We start from the raw sequence: 18,370 nt of genomic DNA, 5'->3' as shown, positions 1-18,370 counted from the left end.
TTTGTGGTGAACACCAGCTGTTTTTGGCAATGTCACCATAATATTCCCTTCAAGGGACAATAACGTGATGATTAAAAAATGAAAGATTTTCCAAAACTCCTCGAAAGGGAATGCGTTTTAATACCAAACAACTTGCGATCACCAACTAAAACACGAATGGGTTAGGGTTCTCGGTCTCCATATGAAAATTTCAGTTTCCATTTATTTATCAAGAAGTCGTACGTCTCACCGATGGGTTTCTAGCACATTTCAATACAGTTCAAAAAAATATATAGTACAATATAATTTTGTTGCTAAAATTCCAAATGTGTGTGTAGAGGTAGAGAAACATAGGGACACTCTGTATTTGTAAATGTCTGTAAAGGGGAAAAAATTCAAAGGCAGCATCGCTCCAGAAGAAACTCAACAATAAAATGATGTGGTTTCAAAAGTGTTTTTTTAAATATTTGTGATTCAGGTGTTTTAAATAAATGAGTCAGGAGCATTTCTGATTCTTAAAGCACAAAGGGGAAAAGTAGAATCCAGAAAAATCAAAATTTGATGCAGAAAATAATGTTTTCTAACGTCAGCGGACCAACACTACAGGGCGTATGATGTATGAGTAAGGATTCTAATATGATAACATATGACCGGTTCAGCAGCATAGCACTGTATTTATCAGCATACAACTTAGGATACACCCTACAATGTGCCTATTAGGGTATAATGTGGGTGGAGGCAGGAACAAGACGTTGCGTTGTTCAACTGTGTTGCAGTAATGATAGGACAACGAGAAATGTAAGCCTGTTACTGAGCAATACTAGTGTGCAAATATGTCCAGATTAATTTTTCTATTAGTACATCTTTTAACAGAAACTCCTTTGAAAGTACAGTACTCGTGAGTACTGATTGCTTAGACTTCCACTTGTTCTTTGGTGACTATTAATCCTCACTATGCAAGTGCAGTTTGTGCCACATTTACTATTGTGAGCAGAGTGCACTGATGGATAGACATTGTGAACAGTTGTAGTCCCTCTGGTGTACATACTCTCTGGCGTTAAGAAGGGTGTTCAAGAACTTTGACCCAGTGACATCACAGGAATGGTGAATACAATTGGAAGGGCGGTGGGTGGCTGGGAGGGGAACTTGTAGTTGGTGGCGTTTCCATACATTTTTGTTTCCTTGGTCCTTTTCAATGATTAAATTGGCAAGTTTGGAAGGATCTGTCCAAGGAACATTGGTCAGTTGGTGCACTGAATTTTGAGAATTGCTGATGGAAGAGGAGAATGTTGATGGTGGTAGATAGGTTGTCAGACCAGGTGGGTGGTTTTCCTGATGAAGGGCTTATGCTCAAAACGTCGATTATCCTGATCCTTGGATGCTGTCTGACCTGCTAAGCTTTTCCAGCGCCACACTTGTTGAGTGATCTCCAGCATCTGGAATCTTCATGTTCTCCCAGGTGGTTGGTTTTGTCCCGGATGGAGTCAAGCTTCAAGTGTTGTTGGAGGTGCATTCCATCACACTTGTGCCTTGCAGATGCTAGGAGAAAGTGAGGACTGCAGATGCTGGAGATCAGAGTCAAAAAGTGTGGCGCTGGAAAAGCACAGCCGGTTAGGCAGCATCTCTCAGGCAGCATCCCTGGTGAAGGGCTGATGCCCGAATCGTTGATTCTCTTGCTCCTTGAATGCTGCCGGACCTGCTGTGCTTTTCCAGCACTAGTCTTTTTGACTTTGTGGAATCAGAGGCATATAACTCAACTCTGAATTTTAAAAAAATGACCTACCCTTATAGTCAATATTGTTACAATTGGCTCAATCAGTTTCTGGTTAATGATAATCCCCAGATTGTTGATAGTGGGAAATTCAATAATAGTAGTGCTACTAAATGTTAAAGGTGGATGGTTTGATTCTCTCTTTTTGGAAATGATGATCATTGCCTGGAACTTACATGGCATGAAGATTATTTGCCACTTTTGAGCCTAAGCCCAAACAATGTCCCGGTTTGACTGTTTCAGAGTGTTTCTGCATCTGAAGAGTCACAAATTACCAGGCATTGTACAATCATCAGCAAGCAGCCTCTTTTCTGACCTCATGATGGAAGGACACAGATGAAGATGTTGAACATATTTTGGCGGAGAACCCTATCCTGAGGAACTGGAGATCTTGTGGCAATGTCGCTGATTCTGAGCCAGGAGGCCAGGGTTCAAACTGTTGCTCCAGAGGTGTTTAATGCCAACACTGAACGTGATGAGAAGATATTTATTCTGAGGACCTAGCTTGGGTGCCTGTTGGGTCTGCACACCCCATCCCAATTTAGGGAGCTTGGAAGAGCCTTATAAACAGCTGACCAGGAATAACAGAAAAATCGAGGTGACAAGTCTTCTCTGAATGTGATCAACACATAAAAGATATAAAATATCACAGAATTGCAACTCAAGAATGATTGCTTGTGTGAAAAATGCAAGAACCATTCTGAACAAAGCAGAGTATCCAGTCAGCTATCATCAAGAATAATATTTAATGCACCAATAGTGCATCCCTCAGCTAAGACACATGAACCTTCTTGAACTTGGGTGAATGTGCAATTTTGCAGCTTCCAAATCCCTGAGAATTTAAACAATTTTCCTATTTGAATTTGCTGAACAAAGAGACCTTGGATTGCAGGTTCATAGTTCCATGAAAGTAGGGTCGCAGGGAGATAGGATAGTGAAGGCTGCGTTTGGTATGCTTTCCTTTATTGGACAGAGTATTGAGTGCAGGAGTTGGGAGGTCATGTTGCAGCTGTACAGGACATTGGTTAAACCACTGTTGGAATATTGTGTGCAATTCTGGATTTACAAGGATGTTGCCAGGGTTGGAGGATTTGAGCTCTAGGGAGAGGCTGAACAGGCTGGGGCTGTTTTCCCTGGAGCGTTGGAGGCTGTGAGGTGACCTTATAGAGATTTACAAAATTATGTGGGGCATGGATAGGATAAGTAGACAAGGTATTTTCACTGGAGTGAGGGAGTCCAGAACTAGAGGGCATAAGTATAGGATGAGAGGGGAAAGATATAAAAGAGACCTAAGGGGCAACTTTTTCACACAGAGGGTGGTGTGTGTATGGAATGAGCTTCCACAGGAAGTGGTGGAGGCTGGTACAATTACAGCATTTAAAAGGCAGCTGGATGGGTATATGAATAGGAATGTTTGGAGGGATATGGGCCAAGTGCTGGCAAAAGGGACTAGATTAGGTTAGGGTATCTGGTCGGTAGGAATGAGTTACACTGAAAGGTCTATTTCCATGCTGTACACCTCTATGACTCTATTCCAAATGCCAGTTAAATCTGGTAATCAACTAATGACTACTGCTTTTAAATCAGCGTATACCAATGATACTGTAAATTATGGTCATTGCTCAATATAATATGTAACAAGCTACATATTCTGGGGATTTTTGAGTTGAAATATCCCATTACCTGCCAAACATGTGACAGTTGGACAGAAAGTCCTTCGGTACGAGTGAAACGCAGGATCTGTTTCACTCCTAACCATCACAGGCAAACTTGTAGCTGCTAGAAAGTTCAGAGCATGACACTCCGGAATCCTACATTGCAAAATATTCTTGTCATCACTTAACAATTCGGGGGGGGTGCAAATTAAATGAAAAGGTGCTCAAAAAGAAGGACCAAACTTCAACACCAGCCGATTTCCATCCCACTGAAACCTATGATGAAATACGGAATCTCCAAGCTTTGGGCTGGTTCAGTGGTGGAGCCTCTGACTTGAAGTAGCTTGGACTATGCTCACCCACCTGAACCTTAAATCTGAAAAGCAGGCAATGAGCGATGGGACAAGCCAGCAGGGAAAACCTCACACATGAGCAGAGTAATTCTACAAATAAACTGAAGACCATTGAAAGTCGTAGGCCCATAGAGAAATCGGAAGACAACTTTTCACTGCCCAAGCTAATGGATTGGATCAGAATTACTGGGGACACTTCAGTCAGGGCAGCCTTCAAATTCATTTGCTGCTCAGAGAATAATTGATCATGCGTTAATTAAAGGAGTAATCGCAAGGCTCCAGACCAGAATGCAATATGTGTGCAGGTTTGATATAATATTGTTAATGAGACCATTTACTCCAGTCCTGGGAAAGGGTATGCAGGAGCTGTTGTGATGTAGTGGCAGTGTCCCTACCTGAGTCAGAAGGCCCATGTTTAAATTCCAACTACTCTAGGAGGTGTCAATAACATCTTCAGGCAGGCTGATTAGAAAATAGAGTAGTAGTATAGAATTATGACAAAAGACAAGATTGGAAGGTTCCACCCATTGTCACTGAACAAATGGGAAAAATGGGATTCGATAATACTCACCAGGTTGATGGTTTGGTTTTGGACTGCTTTATTACCCAGACACAGTAGGATTTCCAAGCAAACTAGCAACACCATGATCTTCATGTGAAGACAAATTTAAGAACAGACAAGTAGTGCAACATGCATTTGGTAAAACAAAACCCTTCAAAGGCTGTAATTGAAGGATTTTTGGCATCTGCTTTCTGAATTTGACTGTCCTGAATAATTTAGTTATGAGTAAACATCAGTGCAAAAGACAAGATTGAAGCCCTCACAATCAGCTTTAGCCAGAAAATGCCAAATGGATGATTCATCTCAACTTCCTTCCAAAGGCTCCAATTGAGGACTTTTAAAGCTCAGTAACTAATGTAATATAGGAAATGCTCAGACTGATGCCAGCCCTTCACCAGTTTGATTAACTCCACATGACACCATGAAACAGCTGAGCGCACTAGACACCACAAAAGGCTATCCAGAAAGATACTAACTCTCGGACTGAATACTAGGATGGCACAGTGGTTAGCACTGCTGCCTCACAGCACCAGGGTTCCAGGTTCGATTCCAGCCTCAGATGACTGTGTGTGGAGTTTGCACATTCTCCCCCTGTCTGCGTGGGTTTCCTCCCACGGTCCAAAGATGTGCCGGCCAGGTGAACTGGCCATGCTAAATTAGGTGCTTTAGTCAGACCGAAATGGGTCTGGGTGGGTTACTCTTCGGAGGGTCGGTGTGGATTGGTTAGGCCAAAAGGACCTGTTTCCACACTGTAGGTAATCTAATCATACTCCAGAACTACCTGCACTACATATCAAACTATTCCAGTCAAGCTACAACGACGACGTCTGACAGTCAACATGGAAATGTGTCCAGCTGTGCTGTGATCTCAAAAAGCTGAATAAATCCAATCTGAGCCTGGCTGTCCCTGGAAAAGCAGCACGCGGTGTCTACCGACTCCCTCGAGCTGTTCAGGGAGAGCTGGGCACCGCAGGGAGTGACTGTTTTATTTTCCTCTCCAGCTCTATTTTGATTTTATCCCTGCTCTCCCCTTTACTTTGTTTGATCACGCAGCATTGCCCTTTGATGGTGTTTCCTTTCTTCCTGGTAGTGGAAAATGAATAAAGATTTGTACACCTGTTGCCTTTCACTATGTCTCACACTCGCACACACACATCATGGGCGCTGGGCAAAATACAAGCACTACTGCAGTTAGGCAGCACTATGGGGGTGAAGAAAAACAAAGAGAAAAAATAACCTGGAGAGCACGCAGTATTGCCCTTTGAAAAAAAACCCAATCTGGCAAAATACAACACCATCAGCTGACTCCTGTCACTTTGCTGTTGGTTAAAGATATCACCAAAAGTGCTTTCAAGTGGAGTAATGTTGAATTTATAAATTCTCATTAACATACTAAAATATTCAAGGCACTTCATAGGAATATTATAAAATTAAAATTTATTACTGAATCACAAAGAGCTATGAGGACAAATAAACAGCTCACCGATGCCCTGCTCCTGAGGAGCCCTATGTGATCATGTTTGTTGAAGGTCAATCATTTCAGCCCCAGGACATGGTTGCAGGATTTCCTCAGGGTATTGTTCTAGGTCCAAAATCTTCAGCTACTTCATCAGCTATCTTTCCACCATCATAAATGATGATTGCATAATGTTCAGTTTTATTCGCAATTCCACAGAAAATTAAGCAGACCATGCCTGCGTGCTGCAAGACCTGGGCAACATTCGCGGCTGGGTGGTTAAGTGGAAGTAAGCTTTATGTTACTAAAAGTGACAGACAATGATCATATGCAACAGCAGAATGGGTCTAATCACCTTTGATTGACACTAACATTACTAAAGAACTCCCCACTATTAACATATTGGGTGGGTCACCGATGAGCAGAATTTTAATTGGACCGAGGAGAGACACACTGTGGCTACAGGAGCAGGTCAGAGGCTGGTCATTCACCTCCCAACTCCCAAAGCCTTTCCTAAAGAGGCACAGAAATGGGCCATTTTCTATTGGTTTCATGTGTTTGTCCACCAACTTTCAAGAAACCCAGTGTCATCTGGGGTAAAGCAACCCATTTGATTGGCAACTTATCCACCACTGGTACACTACAGCAGCAATGTGTAGCATCTTTATGATGCATCTTACCAAGTCTCCACTAATGGCACCTTCCAAACACATGACATGACATCTATCACCTAGAAGAACAAGGGCAGATGTGCACTAAATCCCACCATGTTCTCTTCCAAGCACCCATCATTCTGAAAACATTTGGAAAGGTATTGTTCTCCTTCTTTGTCATCAGGGCAAAGTGTTGGAATCGCTTACCAAGAGGCACCATGGGTGTATCTTCACCACACTGGGTTGCAACACATTCTCAAGGGAAATTAGGCACAGGGAATAAATGTTGGCCTTGACAGCAATATCCACCCTGGCAATGTTTTTCCAAAACCTCTACCATCGGGGAGAAGATACAGAAACCTGAACACAGGCACCAGCTGGTTTCGAAACAGTTTCTACCCTACTGTTGTTAGAATACTGAATGGACTCTCAAACTCTTAGCATTCACCTGTACCTATGTTTTTGTTTTTGCTGCTGTTTACCTATTATTTACTTAACTATGCTACTTAACCCTGTGATCTGCCTGTATTGCTCACAAGACAAAGCTTTTCACGGTGCCTCGGTACACACGCCAATCCAACGCCAATGACTAGAAAGTTATATGTCAATAATACTGGGCAAGCAGCAGTACTGTTAATTGCAATGAAAAAGAAGATTGCATTCTTGAACCCTTATATTTCTGACTTTTTTCTCTGAACCAATTTTCAAGCAAAATGTATTCAATCTACAGAGACTCCAGGTCAAAAGGACCACAAAGAAATTCTTCAGAATCTCATCTTCACCCATGTTACAGAGAACTGAAGAAAGAAACATCTTGCATTTCCATTATGGCTCATGACATTGCAAATCATGTTGCAGACATTTGGGGACTTTTCAAACTTAGTTACTAACATAATAAAGGAGATGTGCACAGTAAGTAATTAAATAATAATCAGATAATCTATTGCAGTGACAAGGGCTGAAAGATAAATCCAGAACATTGGAAGAATTCTCCAATCTTCTTTGAATTGTGGGATGGATTTTACTTCATCCGAGAGGGCAGATGGGGCCGTGAATTTAATGTTGCCGGTGGAAGGCAGCACCTTCAACAGTGCAGCACCCCATTCACTGCCTGGATTTCAAACAATTCTCTTGACATGATTTCCTGATTCAGGAGCGATGCAAGAGAGCAACTCACTTGAGCCAGTTGCAACGTGTAGAGTTTTTTTTTCACCAACCTATTCAGGTTGGAGTTTATTCCCTTCATCACCAGTATTAACCTGTTGCTATATCTCAAGTCCTCCATGTGATTAGATTATGCTCTCCCATTTTGGTACGGTTTGTAATATTTTGAATGTCACTTCCTTTGGCCAATATTGAAATCACAAATGTACACAGTTAGAGGTGATCCCAAATCAGAACCCGGTGGAACATCACTGCTCACGCTCCAATGCTTGGAACTTATCCAGTTAGAAGCCATATTTGAAGGTGAAATGGAATAGGCTGACCAAGAATGGCAAGCAACAGGGTCCACAGATCGTCTTCTGTGTTGAAGGAGGGAAACAGGGGCAACATATATCCTTTCTCAACTACTACGAGATGCAAAAGAAACTTGGGCTTGTTACAGCCGTGAACAAAGTGAAATGGATAGATTACAATTTAATTAAATACCATAATGTATTAAACCAAAACCCAGTGAGTGTGCCAGGAAGTGAGACTGGGCTATGAGTGGAGGCTAGTGCTGTGCTATGATGTGGTAGGGCTACGGAGGTCCAATGGAGTTTGATCCCTGCAGGGGTGCTGAAGGTCAAAGGTTGAACCCGATTTGCTGTTGTTGTGCAGCATGATGAAACTGCATCAGTAATAACGCAACAGAATGCTCTATTTTCAGGCCCGATAAGAAACATTAGAAGTAGTTTTTTGAAATTTAAAACACAGCACTCTTTAATTTTCCTTTTCCAATTTTGATTCTTTCCTTCTGCCCTCGTTCTCCATCTTCACTTCACCGCACCCTTCCAGGTTATGCATTAATCTGGCTAGGATATGGACACGGTCCAGTGACTGGACTCAAAAGATGGTTTCACTTGCTCTTGCAGATGCTTCTCCTTGATTAATAAAACCCTCTTTTAAATCTCATCATCAGCCGATGTTAGGTTTAGATGTTTAGTATCCTTACAGTGTAGAAACAGGCCATTTGGCCCAACAAGTCCACACCAACCCTCCAAAGAGTATCCCACCCAGACCCATTCCCCTACTATGTTACTCTACATTTACCCCTTACTAAAGCACCTAACTTGCACATCTTTGGACTGCGGGGGGAAACCAGAGCACCCAGAGGAAACCCCCTCTGACACAGGGAGAACGTATAAACTCCACACAGACAGACAGTCGCCTGAGGCTGGAATCGAATCCTGGTCCCTGGCACTGTGAGGCAACAGTACTAACCACTGAGCCACTGTGCTGTCCTAAATTGTACCTTTGCCATAAGAAAACGTCCCAAGGCAGTTCAAAGCAAGTGACATATGCTTAACATTGTCTTGTGGTTCAAACAGCCAAAAACTTGGTTAAAGTGGGTTTAAGGAATACCTTAAGGAAGGAAAGGTAAAGATTTGGAGAGAAAAGATAAAATACTGCAGATGCTGGAAACCTGAACCAAACAGAAGACTGAAGAAGAGTCATATTGAATTTGAACCATTAACTCTCTCTCCACAGATGTTGCCAGATCTGCTGAGTTTCTTCAGTGTGTTTCAAATTTGGAGAGGTTTAATCTCTACAGTTCCCTCCTTAGACAGCCGAAAGTACGGCCATCCATGATGGCAAAATTCGGATCACAGATGCTCAGGCCAAAATTAGATGAGAATATGTATGGTTCAGGGTTATAAGGCTGGAAGGGATTACAGAGATAGGAAGGTAGGTAGACCCTGGAGAGATTTTCAAACAAAAATAGGAAGTTTAAAATTAAGGCACTGTTTTACCAGATCCAATGTCGGTTGGGAGAACAGGGGTGATAAGTGAAAGGGACATTTGTGTGTCAGACCATGAGCACTGGATGAGTAACAGCTGGTGACACTTTTAGGGGTGATTGAGTAGAGGCTTATCTCAGGGTCAAAGATGGCACCAGCATTGCGAGCAGTCTGCTCCTGAGACACAGGGTTCTCAGGGACAGGGATGAAGTCAGAAGCTAGGGGATGAAATTTAAAGAGGGGACTAATGGAAATAGCTTTAGTCTTCTCAAAGATGTTGAAAACATCTGCTCACTGTACGTCAGATACGTCTGATAGGTTAGCAATTGAGAGAGGGAGCAGCGAGGAACTAACATTCAGTCAAAGAGATGTACAGCATGGAAACAGACCCTTCGGTCCAACCGGTCCATGCCGACCAGATATCCCAACCCAATCTCGTCCCACCTGCCAGCACCCGGCCCATATCCCACAAAAACCCTTCCTATTCATATACCCATTCAGATGCCTCTTAAATGTTGTAATTGTACCAGTCTCCACCACATCCTCTGGCAGCTCATTCCATACACATACCATCTTCTGCATGAAAAAGTTGCCCCTTAGGTCTCTTTTATATCTTTCCCCTCTCACCCTAAACCTATGCCCTCTAGTTCTGGACTCCCCCACCCCAGGGAAAAGACTTTGTCTATTTACCCTTTCCATGCCCCTCATAATTTAGGAAGGAGACCAGAATTGCACGCAATATTCCAACAGTGGCCTAACCAATGTCCTGTCCAGCTGCAACATGACCTCCCAACGCCTGTACTCAATACTCTGACCAATAAAGGAAAGCATACCATACGCTTTCTTCACTATCCTATCTACCTGTGACTCCACTTTCAAGGAGCTATGAACCTGCACTCCAAGGTCTCTTTGTTCAGCAACACTCCCTAGGACCTTACCATGAAGTGTATAAGTCCTGCTTAGATTTTCTTTCCCAAAAACGCAGCACCTCTCATTTATTGGAATTAAACTCCATCTGCCACTTCTCAGCCCATTGGCCCATCTGTTGTAATCTGAGGTAACCCTCTTCGCTATCCACTACACCTCCAATTTTGGTGTCATCTGCAAAGTTATTAACTGTACCTCTTATGCTCGCATCCAAATCATTTATGTAAATGACAAAAAGTAGAGGGCCCAGCACTGATCCTTGTCGCACTCCACTGGTCACAGGCCTCCAATCTGAAAAACAACCCTCCACCACCACCCTCTGTCTTCTACCTTTGAGCCAGTTCTGTATCCAAATGGCTAGTTCTCCCTTTGCTAATCAATCATGAGATCTCACCTTGCTAATCAATCAGTCTCCCATGGGGAACCTTGTCGAATGCCTTACTGAAGTCCATGTAAATCACATCTACTGCTCTGCCCTCATCAATCCTCTTTGTTACTTCTTCAAAAAACTCAATTAAGTTTGTGAGACATGATTTCCCAAGCACAGAGCCATGTTGACTATCCTTAATCAGTCCTTGCCTTTCCAAATACATGTACATCCTGTCCCTCAGGATTCCCTCCAACAACTTGCCCACTACTGAGGTCAGGCTCACTGGTCTATAATTCCCTGGTTTGTCTTTACCGCCCTTCTTAGACAGTACATGTGGAAGGTAAATTACTTTTGGATAATGTTTCTGGAGAGCTGATATTTGACAGACAGCATGTTGATGAGAAATTGGAGGGGGACAAGATTTAAGAACATAGAAGCTAGCAGAGACAGACTACAAGTAAACTTTACGGACAGATTAAGATAAAGGGCTGGAGAGAATGCAGAGTGGTCTTGGAAACGGTTAACCACTTCAAGGGCTATAGACAGATTGACGAGGAGGAATAACATTTTTTTGTTCCAGTCATGCAAGATGTCATTCGTGACTTTGATAACAGAGGCAAAAATGTGATAAAAAGGACTCTAACATGAAGTTCCAGAAACATTTATTAGATTAGATTACTTAGTGTGGAAACAGGCCCTTCGGCCCAACAAGTCCACACTGATGCGCCGAAGCGCAAACCACCCAGACCCATTCCCCTACATTTACCCCTTCGTCTAACACTACGGGCCATTTAGCATGGCCAATTCACCAAACCTGCACATTTTTGGTCTGTGGGAGGAAACCGGAGCACCTGGAGGAGACACACGCAGACACAGGGAGAATGTGCAAACTCCATACAGACAGTTGCCTGAGGCGGGAATTGAACCTGGATCTCTGGCGCTGTGAGGCAGCAGTGCTAACCACTGTGTCACCGTGCCGCCCACTATGGAGGTGACATGTTTAAGAATTTTGGACAAAGAAAGGTTGGAGATGGGGTAATAGTCTAACACATTGCTGGAGTCCAGGAGTGGCTAGTTGAGGACATGGTGATGAGAGATTCAAAAAGGATAGAGGGACAGCATCTGAAGAGCTGGAACTGCTCTGTCAACATGGGGATTAGAAAGGGAGGTTAGGTGGTCAGCTGTTTGAATGAATAGGGTCAAGGGAGAAGGAATAGTTCTTATGGACAAGATTGACTTGGGGAGAGCATGAGGGGAGATAGAGACTCTAGAAATAGAGGAAAGTTTTGTTGAAATAAAACCTCTCTGTATTGGTCACACAGGTATCTGCAGTTGTTTGAGCAACTGTCATGTTCTTGTGTTTTTGTCGTGTACTTTAAAAATAAAGTGTTCACATCACACTTGAGACAGCTATGTTGGAACAATAACTCACTCCACTGCGGATGCTATTCCCTGAAGGTTTCTGGGTTGCATTGTGGTACAACTTCTACTGATTTTACAACGGCAGCAGCTGTTGTAATATAAACAAATCCAGTTGACCCTCCTACTAATCTCAGACTCAGAGCAGAACATTTTCATTTTATTACATCTAAAATGTCTGGATTCTGGAGAGAAAACTGTTGAAATAGTGCTCTAGTAGTCCCTTTTTTTCCCCCAATGCTAACGCATATACAGTAACTAACTCCTGGTTTCTTTGGTCATAATTATGAAGGTGGTCAAAAGGGAATTGGACAAACATTTGAAGACATTGGGGCGGGATACAGATTGCATTAATGCTGCAAAGTTTTTGATATCTATGCCTTCATCTTTTAAAAAAAATCTTGCACAGGTTGCCTTCTTTGGTATTCTGAATTGCCCTCCTCAACTAACCAATCCTGGACTCCACCAACGTTCTAGACTACTACCTTTATCTCCAATCTTTCGTTTCCATCCAAAGTTCTTGAATATGTCACCTCTCATTATTGTGGAACATCAATTTGAATCTCTACGATCACAGTTCTGCCCTGCCTCACACAGCTTTTACCCAAGTCACGAATGACGTCCTTTGTGACCGTAATTGCGACAAAGCACTTAGCTGAACCACTGCAGTCAGTTTGGGGCAACACACTTTAGGGAGAACCTGAAGAGGTTTGAGAGGGTGAAGAAAAAATTCAGGGGAACAGGGACAAGGAACTTAGCTACAAACAGAGATTGGAGGAATTGGGATTGTTTTCTAAGGAAATGCTCAAGATGAAGTTTGATAGAGGTACTCAAAATCAGGAGCGTTCTGGACAGAGGGAGAAACAATTAACATTGGATAAAATCAAGGGCATTGATTTAAAGTAATTGGTAAAGAAACCATGGGGATAACCAGAAGGAAAAATGTTATTGCGCAGTGAGTAGTTAAGATCAGCATTCCTTCTAATTGTTTTCTTCTGTGCAAACCTCTAAGGTGCTTGCGTGGCAGCAGTTTCCAGAACTGGATGTCAATGCTGTGATCCACATCAACCATGCACAGCTAGATCTTCTGTGGGTCAGTCAATGCAATTAATAAGGAATTGGACCATGACTTGAAAAACAAATTCACAAAGCTACAAAAGGAAAAGATAGAGGGCAGTGGCACTAACCAAATTGCTCCCTCAAAAGGGGCAACAAAGACATGACAGGCCAATGGCCTCTGACGAGGATGTAACCACTCTATGATTTATCCAGACCAGGAATGATATGTTACAAGTCTGTGCTGCAAATCCTAAAAACATTGCCATCAGTGATTGTGGAGTCCAAATCAGTGGGCAGAATAGATTTTTCTAACAACCCAACATGTTGACATCAGGTGACCTGTGAACGGCTGACACAAGGTTACTCCTTTTTTGTACTCTGCATATTTGCATATTAGCTTGCCAATCTTTTGAATGGCAGTTTAATCCTCAGCAGCAATTTGATATAACAGAGTAGCTTACTCGGCCTTTTCAGAGAGCGGTTAAGAATCAACCAGAGAAAAGGTGAAGGTGACTGATATCATTCCAGGAAGGTCATCATGAAGCAGATGGCTTATTTAAAAAAAAACTGGTAGTTTCACGATTGTAATTAGTGAGACCAGCATTTTATACCACAGAAATTTAAAATATTAATTTTGGCTGGGGTTGAGAATGCTGCGATGGTATTTAAATTTATGGCCAAAACATGTAATATAGATTGTCAGTGTACCTCAGTAAAAAGATACCATGGTCCATTTGAGATATTTTGTTCTGCTAACTAGAGGCAGCAATTGAAACACAATAAACAAAGTGGCTCCCCAGTCCCGGGCTTGTGTCAGAGCTCTGGTATCAGTCCTGACAGTACAGCAGGTATCCGAGGGACAAACTGGGCTTGTATTCTTTACAGCTTGAAAGAATGAGACGTAATCTAATTGAAATCTACAAAATTCTTAAAAGGGATAGACAGAATAGATGCTGGAATGATATTTCCCTTGGTTGGGAGTCTAAAATCAGGGAGCACAAGAGGAGGAAAAACTAAATTACTCAGAGGGTTGTGCAGCCTTGAATTCTCTACCATTTAGTGGGTGGGAAACTCAATCTTTGAGTATGTTCAATTCAGATTACCAATGATGTACAAGGTTATGACAATTGGGTGAGTAAAAGACATTCAACTGATCAGTCACGACTGCACTGAATGGCAGGGCAGGCTGGGAGGGGCTGAATGGCCTACATCTGTGTCTACCGTGCAGACTCTGTGCATAGACAGATACAATCTCAATCAAAAGAAGTTCCACAACTGATAATTGGCTTAGGGAGAAGGGAAATCTGAAAAAAAAAATTGCTTCTCTGAATTATCATGCGTCTCATGCAGAAACGAATACAACATTGAGTTAATAAGCTCAACATGCAGAATAAAACATTCAGCTACCTTGTAAAACGGACATTGCAGATGTTACACTCATATGGTTTTTCGCCCGTGTGAGTCCTGATGTGACGTGGCAGTTTTCCTGCTCCCTGAATCACCTTCTCACAGATCGGACACTTCTGGAATGCTTTTGCCCTCACTTTTTTCTCACTTTTTTTGGACCAGGAAGAGTAGCCTTCACCCTCAAAGGATGGGGTGAAGAAATTCAAGTATGAATCGAGATCATTTTCTTCTTTCACCAAGTTCTTGTCATAGGACTCATCGACTGAGTTTATAATCCGTTCCAGGAAGGCTCGAGATGAAATGGAATCCACTTCATCCTTGTTTAGCTCCAATTTCATCTCTTCAGCTGGGGTAAAGTTTGGATGCATAGCCAACTCTTGATGTTCCAGAAGCCCGTCTTCTTCATGGAGACTGACATCAGGATAGTCTCCATTCTGTGAGGGGGAAAACGAAGGGCCAGTGACATCCTCCCTCTTGATCCACAGCAAGGATTTGTCCACCGTTTGGACCGGCTGGTCGTTTGTAGCCATTTCTGGATAGACCTCTTGTGCCTTCTGTGCCAGCTCTTCACTAACTCCGTTTTTAAAGTGCGCTCTTGGAAGGTCATTCAGTTCAAGACCTGGCCATTGGTTGTCCATGTGGCCATTGGCTGGAGGGCTTTGGAAGTACTCTAGATATTCTTTTGCTCTCAGGAGGTTCCTCTGATCAATTTGATCTACATAATCTGCTATCTCCTTGCTGGCCAGGGCGTTTGATACAAGGAGATCATGGCAGACATTGCTCACACATTGGATTTCCAGCAGCCTCGCTGCATTTAAAATCTCATTTACGTTTGAAGTGCTTATAGTCAGGGTTGCCGTGTACGCAAACTCCAGCAATGCCGAGAGAGCTTCTGCTGTGACAAAGTCTATTTCATAAACATTCTGTTGGTCCACAATGGCCCCCAATGTGAAGAGCTTTTTGAAGTATTGACTGCAGGCTGCAAGGACAGATCGATGGGTCCGAAATTCCTGCCCGTCCACTATGATGATAACATCACAGAGATAACCATAGTTCCTCTGCTCATTAAGACTACTGAGAATGTCACTGCTGTGATCAGGGAATGGGATACCTATAGGGCCATCTACTCCATTGGCCATTTTCATGGACAAAAGTCTGGAAGAGAAACAAAATAGAAAAAAATTAGCGACATAATTGTTGTCACATATATGAAGCACAACTTCAACTAATATAATGGCTTATAAAAAGAAATATCTTGTATTTACATAACCAATTTCCCACCTCAAACGTTCCAAAACAATTACTAGCCAGCTTGTCAGCTATTTTTGATGTGCAATCACAAAAACAGAAATCAATTTGTACCAGTACACACTCACAAACAACAACATGACACTGATCAGACGTTTCTTTTGTCATTTTGTGGATTGAGGGATAAGTATCGGTCAGGATACTGGGAAGAACTTGCCTGCTCTTCTCAAATACTGCCATGGGATCTTGTTGGGCAAGGCTCAGTTTAACCTTTCATGCTCAAGCCGGCCCTCCAACCTTGCAGCACACTCTCAGACCTGCCATAATGCGCTAGCGGACACTACAAACTCACAATGCTCTGCATCAAAGGATGGACTGCGGTTCCCTGAACCATTTCTGAACTGTGTAAAGTGCAGTCCTATAATACTATGCAGCAGAGTGGAACTCTTGCAGAAATAGCACAAGATGGAACAGCAGATTGAGACAATTTTCAACGCTAACTTAGTGTTTGATTTTGTGTTGTCTACATGACCAGTTCTATAGAAATTTCTCAACGTTAAAAAGATATCATTTTCACAGGATTGAGCACATTAAAAGGTGCTTGGTTTAGGAAAGTTGGGATTGCATTGTTTTAAAACCAAACCAGTAGTTTTGAAATAACTTAAACAGGTTCACAGTTAGCACCTTACAGAAAACTGGGGAGTGGCTGGTTTCAGACCAATCCCCTTTGACAGAGAAACTACCAGCCACCTCAAAAAACAATGAACGCACAACTTAAAGACTCAAGTTACTTGAGGAATTCAGCATTTTGAAATACCTTTGACCGGTCTCATTTGTTCCAGTGTCACTCTGCAGTGAACAGAAACTATGTACCTATTCTCTTTTTAATACAACTGAAAACTGCTTTTCAGTTAATAATAAACATCAGCTACACAGATTTAGACCGTGATGGCTGTAAGACTGTGTTGACAAAATTATCTTTTTCAAGATCCTGTGTTTCAGCCAGTTGTTTCAAAGACTGTGGATTAACTCTAATTCTGCTGTAAATCTGTTTCTGTACAACCTTTAACTGGACCAAACAGTTAAATATTGTCCATCGCTTCTCAGGATAATAATATGAAGACGTTAAGCATCTCAATTAGTTGTCACTGGTTTCCAAAAGTAACAATATTTTTGTTTGAAATTCATGGAAACCCTTCCTGGAAGGGATTGCACCAAAACAATTTGAAGTGAAGATGTCACAATGATTTCGATTTTTAAAAAATATAACCAGCAAGTTACTTGTGGCACTGTGTATGGGGTATCAATGAACACAAATTTCTTTTTAAGTAGCTAGAGTTGGGGGTGGAAATTCAGAAACTTGTACCTCAGAGCTACCTAATGATCATACAACTGCATTATGACAGTAAACAGAGCTGCACTGCCCATTCAGTATTGGCACAGCTATTTTCAATGATGTGCTAATAGGTATTAAAGATAGATTTGCAACTGATGGAGGCTATTTGGCTCATTGTGCCATCATTGGTTCTTTGTCAGAGATATCTAATGACTCCTACTCATTGCTGCTCTCCTGCAATGGTTTGCCTTCAAGTCTTTATATAATCCCCTGTTGAAAATTATTACTGTGTTGAATTTGCATTCATTAACCTTTCAGAGAGTGCAATCCAGATCATAACAATCCCTTTGTCATCTTGCCTCTGTTTCTTTTACCAATTACCTTGAATCCACATCCCCTGGTCACTAACCTTTCCGCTACTGAAACCATTTTTGACCTCATTTACTTTATGAAAACGCTTTGATATCCTTGGAATCTCTTTACTCAAGGAGAACTCCCATGGATTCACAGGTCTTGTCCTTCATTCTTGGTTCTATTCTAGAAAATCTCTCCTCCATGTTCTCCTAAAGAGAATTGCACACAAGATGCATCTGAATCCTAACCACTATTTTCTAAGTCTAGCATAACTTTCTTCTCTACCCTATACCTTTATTAATAAAGCTAATTTCCTCCATTTTGAAAACATGCATTTCAATTCAACCTGCCACCTTTAAAAAAAGTGTACAATCATTAACTCTCTCTACTTTTTCATCCCCTTTAAAACTCCATTATTTTAATCTATATTGTCTTTTCGCTTTCTTCCTACTCTCCATCTCTGTGCATTTCACCAATCCCGGTATCCACCAAATATGTCCAAAAATAGTTACATCAAAAGGTAAAGCTTATGGACAAAGTGCAAACATTCAATAACATTTTTGTTATGAACAATTAGCTGTAACTTTGCTTCAATGAGCTGATGAACAAATCACTCAGTTTCACGTTTGCACTATTTTCTAAATTCACAAACTGGCTGACACTTCGAAAGGGGATGGCCTCCTTCTTCAAGGACCGCAATTTTCCCCCCCGACGTGGTCGACGATGCCCTCCACTGCATCTCTTCCACTTCCCGCTCCTCCGCCCTTGAGCCCCGCCCCTCCAACCGCCACCAGGACAGAACCCCACTGGCCCCCACCTACCACCCCACCAATCCCCATGTACAGCGCACCATCCGCCGTCACTCCCGCCACCTCCAAA

The 18,370-nt window shown here is 42.2% G+C and overlaps 1 protein-coding gene across 2 annotated transcripts in view; it reads right to left on the bottom strand.

Moving 5' to 3' along the window:
• The window catches only part of LOC122565175 (zinc finger and BTB domain-containing protein 7A-like), a 175,412-nt gene that overhangs the window by 7,088 nt on the left and 149,954 nt on the right, over positions 1–18,370 (bottom strand). For both annotated transcript variants that reach the window (XM_043720878.1, XM_043720877.1), the window contains exon 2: positions 14,554–15,708. In XM_043720878.1, the coding sequence (XP_043576813.1) occupies positions 14,554–15,698 (1,145 nt within the window). In that variant the 5' untranslated portion in view covers positions 15,699–15,708. The remainder of the gene's footprint in view (positions 1–14,553; positions 15,709–18,370) is intronic.

Source organism: Chiloscyllium plagiosum, chromosome 31, assembly GCF_004010195.1.
Source record: "Chiloscyllium plagiosum isolate BGI_BamShark_2017 chromosome 31, ASM401019v2, whole genome shotgun sequence".
Lineage (NCBI taxonomy): Eukaryota > Metazoa > Chordata > Chondrichthyes > Orectolobiformes > Hemiscylliidae > Chiloscyllium > Chiloscyllium plagiosum.
This window is presented reverse-complemented; position numbering and strand designations above follow the sequence as displayed.